This window comes from Ctenocephalides felis, unplaced genomic scaffold (assembly GCF_003426905.1).
Source record: "Ctenocephalides felis isolate EL2017-DRISC unplaced genomic scaffold, ASM342690v1 CF-g0.4_SCAFFOLD_00845, whole genome shotgun sequence".
NCBI classification, from domain to species: Eukaryota; Metazoa; Arthropoda; class Insecta; order Siphonaptera; family Pulicidae; genus Ctenocephalides; species Ctenocephalides felis.
In genome coordinates this window covers 27,996,133-28,020,075 of record NW_020536999.1, presented here as the reverse complement: position 1 = coordinate 28,020,075, position 23,943 = coordinate 27,996,133, and the positions used below count along the sequence as shown (strand labels likewise).

Below are 23,943 nucleotides of genomic sequence, written 5' to 3'. Positions count from 1 at the left end.
CTAAGGGGGGCGATACATGTAATCGCCGTAATTTTTACATTTTTGAGGACTTTTTAAAATGGGAAGGAATGATTGAATCTTTTGAATTTTTTTAGGGTTATTTATTATATATTAAATACACAAAAAAAATTTTTTTTAATTTTTTCTTTTTAAATGGCTGCCGTAAAAATAAATCTGCCAAGACCCTCTCGGAAAACGCCATCAATTTGCGGGCGTTCTCACTTTTCGTACGGTGATCTGAATTTAAAAAAATTAGTTTGTACGTGTTCATAAAACATATATCTTCTATTTAAAAAACCAAAAAAAAATTAAAAAAGTCACAAAATCGTAAATTGGCACACCTTAGAAAAAAAAAGTTCGATTTTTCACCTTTTTTTCAATGTTTTTTTTTGGTAAAGGGTTAATTTTTGAAACATTTTTTGGAATGTTTGAGGTTTAACTAGAAGCTATTACTGTAAAGTAGATGTGTGCAAAATTTCATTGGAATCGGTTGAGAACTTTTTGAGTTATCCCGCCCGCAAATTTCAAAAATGTCGTTTTGAGAAAAACGCGTTTAAAGTTTTACAATAGCACTCAAGCGTCGAGTTGAGGCGTGGCCACTTAAATGAGTTTTTATTGTATAAATAATGATAATTTTGTTTTGAATATTTACAGGCATATTTTTGAGATGTTATTGTAACGATTTATGAAAAAAAAAAAATCGATTTTTTTTTTCTTGTTACATGTATCGCCCCCCCTTACGATTAACTTGTGGTGAAAACAGATTTGTCCATTGAGAAAATATTAGGTGTGACTCGGTAACGAAGGAGTATTTGATAAAGGTTAATAATGATTCAGGGAATTGATAATTGCTAATTATCATGGATAATTGGGTATTGTTGAAGAGACAATATGTGCCATCGTTCTTACTTGCGGTATAGAGACAGAAATTATAAAGATTTTATAGAGGATTTCAATAATTGTAAATTTAGTACATTGTAATAGTGATGTGATCATAAAAATTGGAAGTCATCGTCTTAACCAAGGACCATAACTACATTTTGTAAATGAGCAATGTAAGCGATCCGGCAGCTTATTTTGCAGATTAAATTTTGTAATTAAACTACTGCACAAGACTGTAATATTTTAAGAATTATTTTTAACAATCGAGTCTATAACCATGCAAAGTTTCATCATATCCCAGACGAGGAAACCGGAGCTTCTCCTTGTGAGTTTAATAATGAAATTCAATTTTGATCCATATGCAAATGAATAATTTCAAAAAAAAAAGTCTGACAATATAATGTAATATAAAAATATTCATGCTTCATGACGTAAAACTTCAATTTTCAAATTGAAATCTCCGTAACAGACAACTTACATTCATTACCAGTAAATTACTAGTAATTAGCACTTGTCACTTTTGATTTACCGTCAGATTTTATATGGTTTTTAGATAAATGCAAAAAATTTATGATAATTAGATTTAGACAAGCAGAATTCTAAACGTAAATTGATTATTTAAATTTTTGCATAATAATTAATTCATAGATCGTGCAGAAACTGTAGAGATTAGAAAATGCTTCATATATTGCACTTTTCAATTAGTTTGTATGCAAATAGTGGTAATTAATAGATATAAAATAAAGTCAATAAATTACTATATTTATTACATATACAAGTGTGTATTTATTTGCCTATGGTTAGCAAGTGATGGATAAGTACCATTATTTTGTATCCTGTCTGTCAATTATCTAGTGAAATAGTATGCATGGTCATCGGTTTTGCTTATATTGCAAATCATTACCAGCAAACAAATAGTACATTAATAAATTCCTAGTCACTATTATACCGTTGGAATTTGCAAAGTCGCAAAAGTATTGCAAAAATATATAGAAAATAATATTTATACCTTAGAGAATAATCGATAAGCAATAATTAATCAGTACAAACAAGAATTTGTTGGTACGGTACCTGGAAATAATTGATACTAAAACTGTGTTTAAAGTATATTTTATTAAACAAGCTTAACAATAATTTAGTTTAGGTTTATTATGTATGTGGAAATTCAATCATGATATGAATGGAGTGCTAATGAGTAACTATAAACTATTATTATATAGATATATATTATATATATATAATTATATATATATATATAGTAGTTTATATTTATATATAATATATATATATATATATATATATATATATACGAGTATATGTATGTATGTATGTATATATACGTATGTATCTATATATAATTCATTTTTGTTCCATGCAGGTGATACTTAAGTCGATTAAGTAAAAGGTTAAACTAATCTTAATAATTTATTAAGGTAATGTACCTAATTAGGCAAGAAAATATAATGACTACAAATACATCAGTCTAAATTAATATTTCTAGTTAATATTATTATTAAAGATATCAAACAAATTTCAGTAAATTAATTGCCAATATTTTAAATAAGCTGTAAGAAAATTAAGAATACATCTTTGAAAAAAATCGAATTTGAAATTGTGCAGTTTTCCTCAAAATGTCTTTTTTCAATATGAGAATTGTGAGAAAATTGTTCGATTATCTCCCAGTCTTATCCATATACTGATAAGTCAATTTATTAGTTTTAAATCCTTTGAAAAATATTAAGTTTTTAATACCAGTACTATTATATTATAACAAGCTAGGATGTTGTTCAAAATTTTGATTCGAGGACGGATTGAAATAGAATAAAATAAAACATAATTAATAAGTAAATAGTTATTAACAATATTAATTATTATTAATAAATTTGAGTAGTGTTCTTATTAACTACACCATTTTTTATATTTTATAATTCTATCATATTTCTAATAAAATTATCTATCTACGTTTACTTTGAATTTTGTATTCTTTTTATTCACTTATTCAACATTATTTAAATTTTGTACTATTTTCAAAATCCAAAATCTCAAAAACTTCAACTATTAAATTTTGTTATTAAGTAATGTATCATTATTTTATTACAATTATTTTTAACATGTTATCACCATTTCGTCTTTTATTGCAAACGTTATATACATGTATCCCGGACGAATTCCACCTAAGGCTGTACTATTAAGTACTAATTGTAGGCAATATTAATTAAAGGCTAATTAAGGCTTCTTATATGTTAAATTTAAGCTCATAGCTTCTTTATTATTACTAAGTTTGTGGATCAATACACAGCACGCATCAAAGTAAAAACTTCCAAAATTCTGAAGCTATACAATCAGGTTCAGTACTTAATTAATAAGGTACGGCTTAAATTCCAAGTAGTTTTGAGGTAAGCTCTAAATATATTAAGTTAATATATTATGAATGGTTTAAAGTGAAAAAATCAGTCACTAGACGGAGTATTATTAAATCAAAAACGAAAACATCAACCAGTAATTTTTTATTTCAGGAGTTTCATCCAGCTGTGGCTGGTCGCTCCCGTTCCTGTCGGTCATTGCGCTGCTGCTATCTCATCCATTCTGCACCTAACTGCCAACTCCAAAACTTCTAAACTTTGGTAGTCCAACTCCTTGACTAAGCAAAGTACTGCAGACAGCAAATTAGAATTTCTAGCCACTGGCCTCCTCTGAAAACCTTTTAGATGATTTCCAATAACCTGGTTTGTGACACTCAATGCTGGATCATGAGGCCTGTAATGTTCCGAGTTCGTACTCCATTGGCTTGCAGTTTCATGTTTTCTCCAGTTCTGGTAGCCTGGTTCTTCTGGTGTTTCCATCTGGACTAGTTCTAGGACTTGGACTACTACTGCTTTCTGAATCGCCTGGCGACCTGGCCAACCTCTGACGACTTGCACTGGCAGACATGTTTACTGATTGAGGACGAACAGGTCGGGTATCGGCAGGACGATTCCTGGTCTGATATTGATTGTTGTAGGTTTGTTGTGTGGGTGATGTGCCACATATTCAGTTGTTCTTCTTCGCTTTCTTCATAATGATTGCTTTCAGGTTCTGATACTTGCTCTTCTATCTCGTAGTGATCCTTGGATCTGGAGGCTGCTTGGATCTGATTTTGGTGAACGTAGATACATTAGGTAATGAAGAGCAACTTATGTGTTAATAGTATAAATACTTGGGGTACATACGTTTTCATGACCAGAAAAAAATAATTGATAAACCACCAATAATATTATGGAAGTTTTATAGCTTATGTTAGGCAAGTTTTAACCGAATATATGATTTTAATTATTCTACCAAAAAAGTTCATTAACCAAATATCCCAAATAATTATTATTTCCTCAATAAAAAAATATTCAAATCAAGATTAATTAGCCAAACGATTATTTCTTCAACCTTGGGTCTACTTGATACCACAAGGTCGCCAAATATCCATATAAAGACAAATTCAGTAAAGACGTCAAGTTAAATATCTGCCCACGCAGAATACATAGCAAATATCTATGAACACATGTATAAATAAAGACAGTATTATTCCACAGAGTCTGCGTATAAGAATTGTCTTGAAAATAATGAATTCTATTGAATTTTTTATGAGTCATGAACAGCCGATTAGCTTTGCATATGTCTATTCTGTCGTAATATTGATTTTACCTGAACCTGCTCTACTTCTTTGGAATGGATCGAAGGCAATTACGATACAATTTTGTTTGGAGAAAATAATGATAATAAGACTTAGTGAAACATGAAAATTTTAACAGAAATTGTTATCAAACTGGATACTATTAACTAGAAAACCTGTTTAGAAAATTATACAATTAATTCAAGATCTTTCGCATATGCATCGCAAGAGCAATAAACAAGTTTTTAACATATGAAATAGAATAGAAATTTCAATAGTTAAATTAGTAAAAACAAAAACTATTTGAAATATTATAAACATTTTATTTTAATCAAGATTAAAATTCCAGACAAAGAATTTGTTATAAATCAAAGGCATTTCTCGTTATTAATTATCTATCACTATAATAAATATTTACATTTATGTTTTCATTAGCAGTATATTAATAATATTTGTATGTGCATGATTACAATTCACAATGTGACCTTGTCAACTACATGTTAATTACAATGATTAAAATGCAAATGCTGACTAATATAGACTGGTAGAATGCTATAAACGCATTCATATCACAACTTGGGGATACTAATAGAATTAAAAACTCTGATTAATAAGAAAAACGCAAAATTTCAAGTAATAGATATGTTTACTTTGAAGAGCATGGAGTTCTGTACCCAAGGTTTCTGGTCCCTGTTTCGAGTTGATTTGATAAACTGGCTCCTAATATTTGACATAACTTTTCCTTATTATCGCAAGTGTTTATTTACGATCGTATTATTACAGATATAACGCTAATCTGGTTTTGATAAATCACTTTCGTTTTCTAATTAATTGTCTGTGTATATAAATGTAATGCTCTAATGATTTCCTATAGACAACGCAACTAGTCGTGAAAGTGATCGCTGTTCACGCCCATTGCGTCTGAAATAATAATAATAATGGATTAACTTGATACATAGTTTATTAAGATCGTTTAGAACATTTTTGAAATACTTAAGAAATTTGCGAAGAATGCAAAACTGAACTAAAAACCGGATTTTTGTGTGCAAAGCATGACGAATGCCAATAAGCGCTAAAAAATTTATGACTAAGTTACTTGATTGATGACTAAGTACTTTGAGAAAACGTGGACGAAAAGTCAAATTTTGGTTCATATGCGCACATAGATATACTTTGATCAAGAGCTAGTAAACCTTTTGAATAACGATGCCCTGTAAAGCTAAATAGTTTTGTACTGGTGACTTTTAGAGTGCTCTACAAAAACTATGGTCTGGCAGGTTACAGACCCCACATCAAATTGCCTAAAAAATGTGTTCCTGTAAGGCCTTTGAAAGTGTAAAATAATTAATCTTGTTCCTGTAAGCTTAAAATTTTTATTCGATTTAATTTATTCATTTATAAGTTCAAAAATCAAATTGCGAAACATTTTCAACCTGCACAAGAACCTGCCAGTGGAGTTGGAAGGCTCACTTTTATGAGCTAGTATGTTTATGCATTAAAATAAACTTTGTCCTATAAGATTAAAATTTATATATTATTTGTTCAACAAAGCAATTTCAAAAAGGTGTGTGCAATTTCAGGCGATTCAGTCCAGCCTAAGCCCTTATCAGGCGAGGGAAAAGATATTATGGGTGGATTTTTTCTTGGCAACATAAACTTTTCTTTCCTGAAGTTAATAAGTAGTATTTTTATTAACAAGACTATGGCTGTGATATATTATTATTAATTAATTGACTTCATAACTCTTTGGTCAACATGCAAATTTATACTTATTTTATGTAACTAACAAGGAAAACCAAACATACTTTCCATACTATTATCGTTCACCGACTAGTCCATTCATAATTTACGTAATTAAAAATCATTTCCTATAAAAATATACCTACACAAATATATAAATTGATCGTACCAATCTAATATATTATTTTCTCGTTTGTTCAAATAGTTACATACTGTGACAAATGAGAACCTGGTTTCGTAATGTCTTTTGATACAGTCGCGTGCTCTATAAAATTTCTTACGGATGAAACGCATTAACTTATTGTTGGAAAATTTCTCATAAAATGTAATTGAAATGACAATACAACTGTACAAAACAATAAAAAAGCTAAGGCTTTTGTGTGAAGGCAAAACGCGGTAGTAAAATTAAAAAAAGTAGAGCTTGGCACAATAAATATTGTTATGGATATATAGAATAAAGATTTTTTTATTGGTCATGAAAACGTTATTCACCTAAATTTATCATGTACAATATTTATTAAATATTATACATATATATATATATATATATATATATATATATTAGGGTGGTCCTTAATATGGACATTTTTGAATTTTCTTGCTCCCAAGGGCTCAAATGGTTCCAAAATGATAAACAATTTTCTGAAAGTTTTAGCTCTTAATACTAACTTTTGGATAGTGCGGAATTCAATCGAACATCGTATGAGAATAGTATGGAAAAAATTTGAAAATTAAAAAAAATTTTTTAGGTATAACTTAGCAACAAATGATTAAAGTGAAATTCGTGTATTTTTTATTGAAAATTCGACGCTCTGCAAAATTTTTGAAAATTTTTCATGCTATTTCCATACAAAACTCTGATTAAATTGCGCTCTATCTAAAAGACGATAATAAGAGCTAAAACTTTCAGAGAATTGTTTTTTTTATCAATTTGGAACCATTTGAGCCCTTGGGAGCAAGGAAATTCTAAAATGTCCCTATTAAGGACCACCCTAATATATGTATATATATATATATATATATATATATATATATATATATATACATACATACATTATAGAGTATGATTAGTATTAACCAGATTTTTAAAATAGCGATGTTTTGGATATGTTTTTAAGTTTTTTTTTAATAGAAGAAAGAGATAGAAAAATGTGAATTTTACTGGCATTGATTTGAATATAAAGAATATATATTTTTTAATTGGTCATGAAAATGCATTTTACCCAAATTGAAATTATGTGAGAAATGAAAGGAACAAAAGCTTAAACAAATGCTTAGAAAAGTCAAATTAATGTCAATTAATAAAAATGTTTTTTTTATAATTCTACTTCAATATGTATATCATTCGAATATACCTCTTCTTCTGAAAAAGGCACATTATCCAAAGATACAAGATTAGGCAGCGTTCTCAACACGATTAATCTATAATTTGGCAATTGAGCGCAAGGGTTCTCCTCGAGCCAAAGTTTTTTAAGTTTCGGCAAATTTTGCAAATAACACAGCTCATTCAGATCCGCTATTTTGTTTTGTCTTAAGTACAGTTCTTGCAGATTCCAGCATTCCTCGAAATCAATCAACCTTGATATTTTGTTGATGCTCAAAGCCAAGATTTCCACGGATGGCATACTTCTTAAAATCGATACGTCCTCCAATTCGGTGCCCCAGCAATTGAGTTTTTTGACGGAACCAATATCGCATTGTTTGGTTCTTGCAGAAACCATGTCGGATGTTAATCGAGCCATTATAATAAAATTAAGTGTATATGATAAATGAATAATCACTAATGATTTTGTGACTGTTTTTAATAACAAATAATTTAATTTGAAACTTTGGTAGAAATTTGAGCGTACACATTCGTTTGTTTAAGGATTGTAATTTGACAGTCCATCATTTCAGCTGATTACATACACATAACCTAAAATCACAATCATTTTATACGGCATAATACACTTGAATCACACAATTTCGAATATATTTTCCCAAATGCAACATAGCTGTGTTGTATTAATAACAAATTAACTTCATAAAACTAGGTTTCAACCTAAAAATATATAATAGAGAAGCGTCTCTATCTCTATCATGTCACGTCATCGTATTTCAGCGTGTTTTCATAGCTAAATATATAAACACTGTACACAGAAACTGAACGAATGAATGCACAATTAATTATCAAAGTATTACTAATCCATTTTTATCAAAAAATGCCTTGATATACACTTGCTTTGTTGTGATAGAGCCATGTATGTAGAGAACTGTACAGAAATGACTAAGTTGAACAGCGAAGCCAACATAGCGCAGATACAAAACTCGGTGCCGTACAAGGCGTGGATCGGTCTACACGCGAGGCGCTCGTTCTAGAACGAGAGCCCGACGAAGAAACATTAGAAAATATAGAGAAAAATTCAAAATACTCTAATAAAACGTATTGTACAATATGAAAATGTTATAAAACAACACGGCAAAACTACGAAAAATTCCGTTCATTACTTCAGGTACTTTTTAAATTAAGTCAATCTTTCTATCTTCGACTAATTACAATTCAGTATAAAATATCAATGAATTTTCCAAATAAACGTGATAGCTATTTGAAAAATTACATGGCATTTTATTACAAGCCAAAATATAATAAAATCAAAATATTGAAGATAAGATAAAATATGTTTAATATTTCTATATTTTTTTAACTTCCCGTAGGGTAAGTTATTGTAATCGTCCAAAAATCGAAATTGAAATTTTTGCATTTCTCGACGTTTTGAAGGTTTCTGAACATTTTGGCATACCTCAGAAAAAAATGGATGTGTGTGTGTGTATGTATGAATACAATTTTTCGTCCACGTTTTCGGGCGCACGGATCAACCGATTTGAATTGTTCAAAAAAACATTCTATCGACAGGGAGATGTGCTGATTAGTTTTTGGCAAAGGCAGGTCTAGCAGTTACGGAGATAAAGAGCAAAGAGTGCAGAAAATAAAAATTGAGTTTTTGAGAGAACGGAGCATCCGATTTGAATGATCCAAAAAACTTTCAATTAGTAATGATTAGGAGAAGTGTTCATTAGTTTTTGGCAAAGGCAAGCCGAGCCATTTCGAAGATACGAGACTAAATGTGCAAAAAATGGTAGTTTCTGAGAAAACTAAGCGTCCGATTTAAATGATTCAAAGAACTTTCTGTTTGTCTTAACAAAATAATTAAAAAATTAAAAAACTAATTAAATTTTTCAACATGAACTTTAAAATTACTTGGTTTTTTACTACGTTCTCAATTTAAAAAATATCAAAAATATTGATGTTGAAACAATATGTATGAAAAATACTATTTTTTATTGCTAGTTTCTATCTGGTAATCCAAACTAACAAATTGTGATCGTTGCTTTTGATACTTCTTAAGAATTTTTATCAATTTCGAAATATTTTTATTAGAATGTCTCTCTAACACAAATGATATATATTTTACTTTTAATGCAGTACTGCCGGAAAGTGCTATTTTTACCTCTACTTATTTTATTTCTTTATTTTTTAGGTAAACCTAGATATATTTTAATAATAGAATCTAATTGATTTAATAATCAAATGTAGTTATAATTATCACTTGGATAATCTTACTGATAAAGATTTCTCGATAGAAGTATCAAGCTCTCTTACTAGAAGTCACACGGCCGTGAAAGCTGCTACGTTTTGAATATTTAATTAAAATTATGCTTTGATGTCGAGAATATTTGAAACAATGAAAAAATACTAATAAACTTTGGGAAAATCGAGAATTTTGCGCATTTATGTAAAAACTTGATAATTTGAGAATTTTTGTGTAAAGGTAAATATGGGTCGGTACACTCAAAAACAGTAGTACAAATATACCGTTTCATAAACGCTTCTATTTTTTTAAATTTTACATGTTTTACAAAATAACGAAAACAGTAGAAAACACATAAAGCTCATTTTTTGAGTAACCTTTAAATTTCACGTTTCTTCAAGAACTTTTAAATTATAACTAATTATATAATTGATATGAGCGTTCCTTGGTGTAATAGTTAAGTTAACAGACTCTTGATTTTAAACCCCGATCTGGACAACTTGCATCGTGCAGTAGCGATGTCCATTTATACTTGAAAATAAAGATAAAAAATGTGTCTAATTGAAAATAGCACATTTAGAGCACTGTGATGTGAAATGGCAATGTGGATTATTTTGTACTTTTCTACTCTGAATCTAGTTGGAGTTTAACTTAGGTCATGCACCAGTTCTAGGTCAGTACTATCCATTTTATAACTTAGTCACGTGATTTGTTTTTTTTTATAAATCGAATACCGATTTCCATCAATTATTTTTATGTATTTTTATGAAACGATTGCAGTGTGAACCATGCCTAATTCGAATTTATACGTGGGTATCACTCGATTTATATCCGTGCTCTATCTGTGTGGGTTCGTTTCGACGCGTTCTGACCTCGAAACGTAGAGAGCGTAAACGTTTCACGCACACAGGCAAATCTACGTTGTATTTCCAAAGTTCTGTTTCGACATTTTCTTATGTTTTCTGAATACAAGGAAAATCTTGGACGAAATATATAATTTGAAACGATTTCTAATTGTTAATGAATGAATAGAGAATTTTGCAATACAACAATTGCAATTAACCCCATATTACACACAAAAAAATATTTTTAGAAAAAATGTTTGGGTATTAGTGAATCATTTTGGCAAATTTTGAAGAATCTTAAATGAACCATTACCATTAAACCATTAAATGAGTCACACATTAGCATGTACCATGCAATTGTACATTTCAAATGTGGATCGATTATTTGGTATTCAGCAAAAAATAATTTTGAGGAAACTAAAAAACTTTTGAAATATCAAAGTATTTGAGAACACACAAATAGTAGCCTGAACATCAGCTCTAGTTGGTTTCTATTTTTTTAAAGCATTTCCTATTTTACAATCCTGAATAAATTCGCCACATTTTTATGGAACTTGTCAACAACTTTATGCATTTTGTTTGAAGGAGGAAGTAGAACAATTTGAAAAATGTTAAATTCATAGTTCAAAAAAAGTTTTAATTATTCAAAACTTGGGGCAATTGTGTCCTCTAGAATTGAGGAGTTGGAGCTTAAATTAGCTCACGCTTCTTCTGGAGCAGTTCAACCCATTTTATGATTCAGCCATATGATTTGTTTTTTTTTTAATAAATTGTAGACCGATATCAATCGATCATCATTTATGAGTGGGGTCCTCGAAATTGATAAATAGTGTTCCAAAGTTTAAATGAATGAAATTAATGAAAATCAAGAGCAATAACTGAAAAATGGTCTCATTTTCACCAACGCTCGAAGATGCATTTAAAAGCTCATATTTTTCAAAGTACACGAGGTAAAGTTTATTTTTTACGTTTTTTTGTCATAATAGTTATGGTTAACGTTGAGTTCTGCGATACCCTGTATATAAATATATATTTTTCAAAATCTATTTCAAATTTAAGTGACTCAATAAGAGTTGGTGTTGATTGGTTTTGCAAGACGATTGGTCCCAGTCATTTCTTTAGAATTAGCAAAAAGATCAACACTTTTCATCTATTTTCTTGCAAAAAAATCTTTGAACTGGAGGTAGAGATCTTTAGGTTTGGTGTCTATTTTTTTTATTAGCAAACTATCAAGTATTTTATCATTTTACAATCCTGATTAAGTGCTCTTACTTTTCATGGAGCCAACATACTATAGTGCAATTTTTAAGGAGGGACGACTCTCAATGTCGAACATTTTTCAAAATTTTAAATTCTTAGTTTAACAATAAGTTTTATTTATTGAACTGGGTTTCTAGAAATATTATTTATGATTACGATTTCAAAGTTTAAATTAACAACATTAATAAAAGTTGATCACCATAACCATAGAATTGTCAATTTCACCAAAGCTCTAAGTTGCACTTAAAAGCTCAATTTTCAAACTACGTGAGGAAATGCTTCTTTTTCAATTTGTTTTTATAATAGTTATGGTCAATAAATATTATCACCCCATTTTGGCTTAACATTGAGTTCTGGGATACCCTGTATTTAAATATATATATTTCAAAATCTATTTCAAATTTATGAGCCATTTAAAGTGACTCGATAGGAGTTGGCGTTGGTTGGTTCTGCAAGACGATTGGCCCAGCCATTTCTTTAGAATTAGCAAAGAGATAAAAAATGTCATCGAATTTTTTTGCGAAAAATTTTGAATCATGTGGTACAGATCTGCTTTCCGTTTCTTCGAAATAAACTGGTAAAAAAAACATTTGATGCATTTTGAAACATTTTATGGTAAATACCATAAATAAAGTTTATGGTCTTAACAAAGATTTTAACATATTATGGGGATATGAAAATTGGTTATGTATAATTAATTGCAAAAATGCATCACAGGTTTGTGAAAATTCATGTTATTTAGAAATATATACTCTGTAAAGTTTCCGATAAATATAAAAAATATAATTATCAAAAGCCTTTTAAAAACCTAGTAATTATCTGTCTATGTATCATATTATTTACTTAAAATTGACGCCTTGATTGAAAATGTCAATGTAACAATTACCTATGACTATTTATTATTTCTTAGTACCTTGACGTGTGTCTAATCACGGCAGACACTTGTGTCTTATGGTCTTTAGCGAAAGCAAAAATAATTTATTCGACGATGAAATTGTGGCCTGAGACAATCGGACGAGTGGGCATCTAACTTTAATCATATTTCACCATCATTAAATGACAAGAGGTCCATATTTGCATACATTGCGGATTATAATAATAAACTTTAATATATTATAGAGTTAGGAAAGTCGCAAAGCTCGTAACTTTTTACAACTTCCTATTAAAGTTGGCAATTTAACGCTATTGTTTCTTCCTGCTAGCACTTTTCCATATTCGGAAGAAGGAATGATAGTGTTTTTAAAATTTTATGAACCGGTATATATAGTTCGATTGGCTTTGAGTTTTTGTACATGATTTTGTAATATAAATTGTTTATTACAATGATTGGTTTGATTGTAACATGTGCCAATATCTACATTTGATAATTGAAAGTGGTTCTGAAAGCCTCGCATTCCAGATACATACAGATTCAATCCAGACAATAAACAACTAATTGTAAGTAATATACACATGATAAATAGAATATATATATATATATATATATATATATATATATATATAGTTTACCCATATTTTTAATAAATAAATTTTGATACTCACTATCCCTAAATCACTTTTGGGTTTTAGACTATAGAAAATATTCACATTTTTATCAAAGCAAAAATTTTTATCTGTAAGTCTGATTTAGAAAAAGTTAAGACATATTTTTAAATGGTGATATGTATTTCAAAAAACTATTTATTATTTACTATTTAATTTTTTACCTTTTTGTCCTACTATATCTTGTTTTTGACAGGAAGCCTGACGTAATGTAACTAGTAGAAAAAAGTAAGTTTAAAATTAATACCAGCTTAATAAAACTCTGTTTTTTTATTCTGAGCTGAATATTTTGAAAATAAACAAAGTCATCATACGTATTTTTCTTCCTGCTATTTAGTTTTCGTGTCCTTTGTTTACTCACAAAATTTTCTGAAATAGAAAATACTCTCATACTTGCGACCAAATTATGCTTAATTATTTTCAAAACCTGATATAATATTTCTAAGTTTTTTGTTCTTTGTTTTGTGGCTTCTAGGGTTTAAAACTATTTTTTTTTCAAGTTTGAGCAGAGGAAGTTACTTCTTCAAGAAGAAGTCACACTGATTTAAATTAATATATACACAGGTATAAAAATCTAAATTATTATATACAAAACCTTTCTGGGAACCATTGTAGACTGATAGGATGTCAAATGCTATTTAAACGATATGATTTCAAGAATCAAAACGCTTTCATCTATCTTTTATATTTGGCTATATTGGTCATTTTTCATTTATACAGTGAAAACCGACTTACTAGTCACAATTCGTCATCACTTTGCACAACTATATTCAGTGGATCCTTTCCTCATTTTTTGCAGTATTCCATTTTTTGCAACCATTAGACCTTCTTCAGTTTACACGAAACTGCAAATTATGTATTAGTATTTTTATATAATTTTTTTTCAGTGGACCAGCGGTTGACAAGTCCTCTGAAAATTCGACCCTGTCCTCGTCTCCGAACTGGCAACAATAGAGCAGTGAATGTCATGTTAGATTATAATTAAAATCAACATATGTTAATCTGTGCACGTACATTTGCATGACTATGTCTTATTTCATATCTGTTATTATCATAATGCCATTGTGCTCAGAATGATTTGTAGTCCTGGCAGTCGCTCGCTCCGCTTAATGCGACCACTCTTCTAACATCTAATAGATTCCAAATTTGAAAAGATCGGATTAGAATTTGCACAAATGCACGAATGACGTGCACATTGTGGAATACGACTGCGATGTTTTTATAGTAATAGTCAGATGAACCGGTTAACCACGAGTTAGGCGTATTATGTGAAGACTCTTTTGACCTGACGAACTAATTAGATACCAGGAGGTATCAAGAGAGTATTTGGCCTCTCGTGTCGTTAGTTAGTTTTTGTTGAGCAACCGCATAAATTAATGCTATACCTTTTAGGCAAAAAGGTAATGCCGTTATAACAAACGCGTGCTTTTAATTATTATCTTTTTTTGTATAATGTTTTCGTGTAATAAAGTGTCGCCATAGCTTCTGTCGTTCATTAGGTCGACTCGACAGGAGAGCGAACGTTACGCAGTAGAATCGGACCACGTAGGTATCTTGATCTTGCCACTTTGGCGTGGAGTTAAACTTGAGGGAGAAATCTAAATATTTTATTATTTTAACCTAAATATTTTAAAAATAATTTGTACGAATGCTGAATTAAGTAGGATTCCGTGAATTGAAGAAACTCAATACAAAACATGATTGTCAATCGTCAATTCGTCATACCATCCTCATCTTATCAAGTCCTTATCATACAATATCAAACATTTCTGGATATAAATATTTCTAATTTGATATTGTTATATTTGAAAATTATTATTTAAATGAATAGTTTTGATATTGATATTCTATAAGGTGACATTTTTTTTAAGTTAAAACCGGGACGGATATTTTTAGATATGCTAATCCGGGGCGGGAGGGCTTCAAAATAACAAATGCTATTTAAGAATACAATAAAAAACAGTTGTCGAATTAATTTTTCTTAATCAGGATTGCCAACTTTTAGCAAAACCTTTATTATTAGATCATATGTAATACTTTTTTATCTATATTATATTATCTTTCTTTTCGATCTATATTTTCTATTTCTATTATTATCTTGTATAAAACTGTCTTCATTTTTCTTCATAACCAATTTGAAAAAAAATGCACTTTTAATTTGTTTTCATAATTTTTATTAATTTACCTATTAGTTTATTAAAAACCGGGACAATCCCGGACAAAAAATCTAAATACGAGACTAAAAATAATGCTTATAGAAAAACCCGGAACACACGATTATTCTATAAAATTCTGATTCCGAAAATATATTCAAATCTTAACTAACAGCAATGAAACTAACAGCAATGAAACTAACTGTGAATATTATAAAAATATTATACTGATTATACTATTTTACATACCTTACTGTGAGTTCAAATTTTATTTTATACTTGCAATTTTTATTATTTTCACATTTAAATGCGTATACATGTTTATTTTAAATTGAACATATATTAATGTTGAATGACTTATTTTTTTCCAATCCTTCAAATTAATAGAAAATGTATTAACTTGTACAGTAAAATTCAAGATTATTATGTATAAAATATACTTATGATTTGGCCAACCTATCAATATAAATGATACATACAAATTTTAGATACATACGAAATACTTTGTACGTTTCCAGTACAAACAAAAATTATGTTTCATTCAATTTGCATATTATAGTATAGTAAAAAAAATCCATGTGAAATTATTGAATAAATCTGTAGAAAATGTAGTAGAAATAAAAATTATGCCACATGCAATGAGGTTTTTTCATTGTTCATAGTAGTCTTTTACATCATTTGATAAATCATTCTGATAAACTATATAGGTGTACCTAATGGTTATAGATTCATATTTAAAGTAATAATAAAGAGCCAATTTTCAAATTTAAAAAAAATATTAACAATTATTCATTTAATACATTTTCAATCTTGATAAAAATCATCATTCCTCAGTGTTTTTCATCAAACCTAGAAGAACACGACAAAAACTAAAACATTTCGTATAGTTTTAGTTGACATTTGAAAATATAATTTTTTTATATAGTTAAAATATAAAAACTATAATCTTTGAATATGCTCAACACAATTGTGATGTATTTGGCATTATTTTGAAATACCGCAATCTACGTAAACTATTATCAAAATGTATAGGGATAGCCAAATAACTTTGAAAATGCTATAAAAAACACTGAATATTTTCTCAAATTTCCTATTTTATTTGGAAGTATAATCCTTTAGCTTAATAATGGAATAAAATATTCAAATAGCTGTCTCGGCTAACAAAAAAAAAGTTATTTGTTTTTTTTGCTAACAAAAAAAGTTATTTGGCGGATCCCGTATATAACTATGAGAAAATTGATACTTTGTACAATTATAAAAAATAAGTAAAATAAAAAATAATTTAAATTATTCAATTACTTCTCCTTTAACCGAGCTCCCTGCATTCCTCGTAAACAAAATTACAACACCGAGCACGTGTGTTTGTTTATTATCCGGAATACAAGAGTAATATCAAAAACGTGATTCCAGCAACAGAATTATTTCCTACGAATTAATTAGTGGTATCGCAGAGAAAATGCAAATGAATCCAATCATTGCTTGACTGAGATTGTAATTTCAAATATACGACTATGTCGTTGTTTATTTGCGCCGATATCAAAATAATGATCATTTGAATATCGACAGAAATGGAATGGAGATAGAAGATAACTAGATTACCTTCGGAATTACTTGGGATAATAATTAAAACTATTTATAATAATATTCAATATGTGTACATTAGGGTGGTTCTTAATATGGAAGTTTTCGAATTTTCTTGTTCCCAAGGGCTCAAATACAAAATTCTCTTATGTATAAATAACTTTGGTTGGAGTGCGGACTATCTTAACGTTAATAGTAAGAGCTAAAACTGTCATTTTCCAAATTTTTTGCAATTTGGAAGCATTTGAGACCCTGAGATCAAGAAAATTCGAAAACATCCACATGGAGGACTCTAAGGACATGGAACACCTATACATAATAAAATTTTTAAGTAAACCCATATTATAAACGTTGAACAAGAACAGCCGAATTCAATTACAAATGAAGTCTATCTGCTCCTTCAAGAGTGTTTATATCCAGAACTATATTATAAATCAGAGAAAAACACGAATATACTTAAGTACATATGTTACTCTTCGTTTCAATAGTAATTTATACAGTCATAAACGTAGAAATCTCCATCAATTATGACTTTATGATGTATATCCATATGCTGTACATCTCAATATTGAATCTTCATGACATTTTAACGATGCACTCAAATGATTTACAGTATGGCTTTTTGTTAGATCCGCAGCTTTTGATGTCAAATAAAAGGAGTAATTTAATTAAATTTAAATAAATTAAATTAACAACAACTATAAGAATTGAGAAAGCCATCCATAGCCATGAATGTGCTAGAAATAACAACAGGTAACTTTGTTTGAATGATATCGAAAGGTACTGTATAGCAGGATCAACCATGATTTATAGCAACAATTTAGGTTTGTTATTTAATTAATATTGTTTACGTAATATAAATGAATGTTAAAGATTAATTTTTAAATTCTGAGTATTTAGCAATAAATAACTAGTTAACAATCAGCAATGAGGTTTTGTGATCAAACATAATATTGACTTTCGAAAATTTCTAAATATATTGGAAAATATAATTCTAGTAAATAAATTCTATTGATTGTTATTTCACTACCTATTAATCATAATTTATTAACATGAATTATAATTTATGTTATCAATTAGTCTCTAGTGAAAGGAATCAATCACATTACGATATTCAAAGCTCAATAATGTTTATCCAATGCACTTCGATTATTATTACAAATTATTTCGTTTAGTAGTCGGAAAATAATTAGAAAATTTTACAATGCTGCATTTCGTAATCGCCTATTTGATTTATAGCAAAGAATAAACTTTGTGTTCTGAGCCGTCGTGAAGATGTCTAGCTATCAATTACAGAATAAATAGGTTTTCAGTGAGTTGTTCCATCGGTATAATTTTGCAATAATACCAGGTAATACATAGCAATCACAAATAATGAAAACTACTAAGAAAGTCAGGTGTACAATGAGATTCTAAAGATCGACACATTAAATACCAACTGGTCATCATTGGCGTAGTTAATAGAAAAATTATTTTAAATGACTTAATTTTATATACACATTTAAATATCCAGAGAAACATATTTTCCGATAATATGGTGTCCGTTCAAATTTTACTGCTTGTTTCAAGAAATATTGTTATATTATTCAAGTAGGTGTAAGGCAATTTACCAACTCATATTTTATGCTTTACAAGTTTAGAAGAAACACTAAATGCTGAATATGGAATGTGAATCCATATAGTGTTGATCAGACACCATCAATAACTTTTTTTGTAAAAAATGTGTAAATTATTTTTTTTATAAAGGTTCAAATGATAATATATTTTTTAGAATTATTTAAATAATAACAGTAGGTATATATCATTCGAAGTATTGAGAAAAAGCTATTAGTGACGCAAAAATGACGCAAAATTTGAAAACTTTGCAAATATGTTTGAAAAATTAAAAAAACTTATCGTACCATAGTTTAAAATTATAAATTTAAATTAATTGATTTATTATAATATCAATTAAATGATTATAAAACACATCTTACACAAATGTACATCAACAATTTTTATAGTATTATACATATATACTAGAAATGCAATTGATAAAAAATATTAAATTATAAAAGTATTATTGTATTATTATTAATTACCAACGATTTACAAAAAAAATCTATTTTGTTGGATTTATATCATTTTATATAGGCAATACGAATACTAGATTATATTCCAAAATATTTTCATTTATTTCATTTTATTCCGAAATATTACCATCTATTATATTTAGAGCTAATATTTGTGAAAAAATATATTTAACTTAAATTTGAATAAATTTAATTTTTCTTGAAAATTGAACTATAAAGTAGTTAAAAATATCGTAACTTTATCGTAAATTGTTTCATAAAAAGTCAAAATCAAATAATTTATAAAATTTCTATTTGTTTAATTCTCTAATACTTTAGAAGGTTTATTAGGAAAATTAAACTAATTTTTTCCAGAGTTTTTGTAAAAGGTATGTAGACACGAGAACTCTATAAGGTCTAAGACGACTTGCATAGGCTCTTTTATCTAATAAATTCTAATTTACCTAAACATTGAAATTTGAGACATAATAACTTATATTTTCATCAATACTGTAAAAAGTAAGTTTCTTATCAATATTAATTTTTAGATTTTCTGACTTTTTAAATTTCCATACTAAAATATAATTTACTAAAAATTTTAACCCTTTCTCCGGGCGGGATGCCGCTCTTTTACCTAATAAATTCTAATTTACCTAAAAATTGAAATTTGAGACACAATAACTTATAATGTTCATCAATACTGTAAACAGTAAGTTTCCTATCAATATCAATTTTTAGATTTTCCGACTTTTTAAATTTCCACACTAAAATATAATTTACTAATAACTTTAACCCTTTAGACTCGGATGTCGCCGCTTTGGCGGCAAAATTCATATAAAGCTCGGATTTCGCGAGTGGCAAGTGTTAATACACTTTGTACTGTTATAAGTGTGAAATAAATGATATAAAATTCCTTATTTTAATTACTATATTACTTCTGTTTTGTAAAAATATTAATTATAATTCAGTATAAGTATGTATGTATGTACGCAAGCGTTCTGTGTATATATGTGTGTATAATAGTAATAAGTAAAAATATATAGATGTCTTAAAGTAAGTCTGTTACATAAAATTTAGATTTTATTTTTGTTATAATTGCTGTGATCTCTCATACCAGAACAATTGTCTGACTGAGATACAGTACGTATGAATTATATCAAATAAATAAATAAAAAAAATACATTTTTTTCCTCAGGCGTTTGAAAAAACTTTAAAATAACTGCTAATAGTTTTTCCTTCAACTTACATGCAAAATTCTAGTTTTGTAACGGTTTATATAGGCCAAAAAGTTTACAAAGACCCTAGGGATCCAAGCCAATTTTCCAGAACTGACTTAAATTTATATACACATTTAAATTTTCAGTAGAACTTATTTTCTGGCTTTTTGAATTTCGAACAAATTTTAGTTTACAACTCGTTTTATAATATTTTTATTTATATAAGCAAAGAAAATCTGGATCCATAAGATATTCATATTTCAAACATCGAGTTCATCTTTGCCATCGAACTATTTACTTATGGTTTACTTTATTTTGTTGTTCTAAATTTAATTAGTAAATGTATAAACCTAACAAATACATATATAAAATAAGATATGTTTACAATACATAATTATTATTTTTTTTTGAAATTAATTAACCCTTCTGGTATCGTCCCCAGCACACCTACGACCATAGTTCTACGTCCATCCGCAGTAGTTGTGTTGTGATAAATCAAAAATCCCGGAATGCCACCGCAGAATGAAAACGAAATCTTAGCAAACGGTCAAGCCACTAATAGTATTAGCCACATTAAAATAATAACAGTAGGTATATATCATTCGAAGTATTGAGAAAAAGCGATTAGTCGTATGCACTTGCTCATTCTCGCCCGCGATAGAAGCCTCGGCCAGGCGCAACGGACTCTGTTGTGGGAGATCGTCACGAGTTTGATATTTCATAGAGATGCCAGTTATGAAACACACTAGCGGGGCTGTTTTATAGGTTAACACGTTCACTGCCGACCCATTGTAATGGACAATTGGTCATTTTGGAAAGTGTTGGAAAAATTATTAACAATTACAAAATATTATGATCATCAATAGTAATGGATCTACATTAATTTATACTCTTATAGTCTATATGTTCAAAAAGCTCCAATTCTGTTGAAATGAAGTTTTTACAACCATGTAACATTAATAAAACAATTTAAAACTAAAATCTTCCATGCCGTAGTTACAATTATATTCCAGAATATTCATTACTTTTTCATAACCACGTACAATAATTGAGCTTTTTAAAAAAGGATTCATTTCTGCAGCACAAACAGATTCGGTTGCAAATTGAACAATTGGTCATTTTGGAAAATGTTGGAAAATTATTATCAATTACAAAATATTACAACCATCAATAATGATGGATCTACATTCCTTTATATTCTTATTGTCTATATGTTCGAAAAGCTCCATTTCTGAACAAACAGCTCTACCTGCTGAATGAGATGAGATTTCTACAATTATGTAATATTATTTAACAGTACAAAATTAAAATCATCCATACCGTTGTTACAATCAGTCATTACAGAATATTCATACCTTTTTCAAAACCTCATACAAGCTTTATTTAAGCTTTCTGAAATTCAAGATTCATTTCTGCAGAACAACCAGATTCTGTTTCGTAACATAATATAGCAAAATATTCTATATTTGAAATAAATAATAATTCATTCTTCTTTCATATAGGTACCCACACAAAAAATGAGCTTTTCAGCTTTTCAATTTATAAACCACAATTCTGAAAATTCAGTTCAATCTTAATGATATATCAAAATATGTATTCTTTATTTGAAAAAGTAAGATCAGATTTACTTTTGGAAAATAAATTCAACAATTTCGTAAATTTAGCAAAATTTGGGGTTGTTTCTATCCAATGTCATTATTCATTCAACACACAAAATTTGAGCTTTTTTCGAAAAAAATATATTCTTGAACTACAACCCTAATAGAGTCAGTTTAATCGTAACATCATATATCATAATATGTATTCTTAATTCGAACAACTAAGATTAGGTTTGCTCTTATTTTAAATTACACAATTGTGTAATGTTTATAATATTGTGTAAAATGCTTATTTTAAAAAATAAGATTGCAAGTAGATATACCATAAAATTACAGCATTCATTCTACTTTATATATTTACACACAGAATTTGAGCTTTTGAGCTTTGAAATGAAAAGATCAATTCATGAACCACAGCAGTGAGTTAAATTAGGATTTGTTTTGAAAAATAAATTCCAAAATAATGCAATACTATTTTAAAACATGATAAAATTGTATTCAGCAATAGTCAAACTTTTGATTCATTTTTATACATTCGAACGCAAAATTTGAGCATTAGATATCAGAATATTTATTGTAAATAAGTAATATAAAATTTAAAGTAATTGAAGATTACTACCAAAATAACGTTGAAGTTTTCACACATCAAACATGTGTATAATTTTTAACATTTGCGGCAATTTTATTTGTGAAATTTTAATATTCAAAATAATATCTGAAGACTTTGGTAATATCTTTATAAGGTATACATAAAATCATGTTCAATATTTTGCTCAGTAAAGAAAAAATGAAAAAAAAGTTCCAAAGCAAATGTGAACCAGATTTAGATAATCGTTACCTATGTAATAATGCCAATGAAAACCTATTTTTTATGAATGGTTTTTATGAAACACAATACCTTCGACCAATACTATCGTTTATGAAATGACTAAAAATAAGTCACATCCATATTCGCTGTTCTCTCTACAGGGTAGCGACCATCCGGTGTAAAAGCTCAATGTCATGAAGATTGCCGCCTTCATGGCCTATATAATAAATTGAAAATACGTTCGTTATGAAGAGTTAAAATACTTTTGTTATGAAGATTTAAAAATAGCAATATTCGTTTAAATTTATCTTGTTCAATAAAAAGACATATCATGTGTTGAATAAGTAAAATTGTTATGAAAAAATTGTAAGAATGTATAAATAATTATGCTCCGATAGAGGAATATGAATATGAAACAAATTAGATCAGATTAGACCATAAATATGATTAGTGCACACGTCTTAAAATTGCATATAAATTATCATTAAGAAATTCATTCTTCGCTTTTCTTGAACAATTTCATTTTGATATATGTTTCGAAATAATAGTAATTGTTGTGAATTTATGAGTCTTATCAATTAATCTATTTGATTAGAATATCTGTCTATAATAAACGAACATTTTATCGAGGTCAAGTCAACGATGTAAGACAAATCACTTACACAAACGCACATTAACCGATGTAGAGATAGTTCAGCCAACATCTTGCCATATGATACCCGAGGATTACGAAGCCGTTCTTGATAAGGCGAATACTTCATTAATAATTTTTCTCTTTCATAAAAAATCAACTAGTGGCTCTACAAGAATTCGCAATTACTAATTTCTATAATGTCAGTCATGAGAACCTATTAATTACGTTGATAAGGGAAACATCGGAGATTGTTGGAGGATTTCTGCAGAACTCGATCGGATAGAGTTATGATATAAGATTCAAGGTAAAAAAATTATTTATTTCTGATTACTTGATCTGAATCTAAGCATGTTCAGGTCTGATTTTTTTTTAGTTCTAATTATTGATATATAACGATGTTCCAAGATTAGATCAGAGTTA

The 23,943-nt window shown here is 28.5% G+C and overlaps 2 protein-coding genes across 2 annotated transcripts in view; both read right to left on the bottom strand.

Moving 5' to 3' along the window:
* LOC113371351 (dendritic arbor reduction protein 1-like) overlaps nucleotides 1–23,943 on the bottom strand; it is a 326,627-nt gene that overhangs the window by 150,694 nt on the left and 151,990 nt on the right. The window lies entirely within an intron of this gene.
* Nucleotides 3,441–8,007, bottom strand: LOC113364143 (acidic leucine-rich nuclear phosphoprotein 32 family member A-like). The gene is made up of 3 exons (XM_026606623.1): nucleotides 7,621–8,007; nucleotides 3,820–4,012; nucleotides 3,441–3,778 (listed from the first exon to the last, which is right to left on the bottom strand). The coding sequence occupies exons 1-3, from the start codon at nucleotides 8,005–8,007 to the stop codon at nucleotides 3,441–3,443; spliced, it is 918 nt and encodes a 305-aa protein (XP_026462408.1).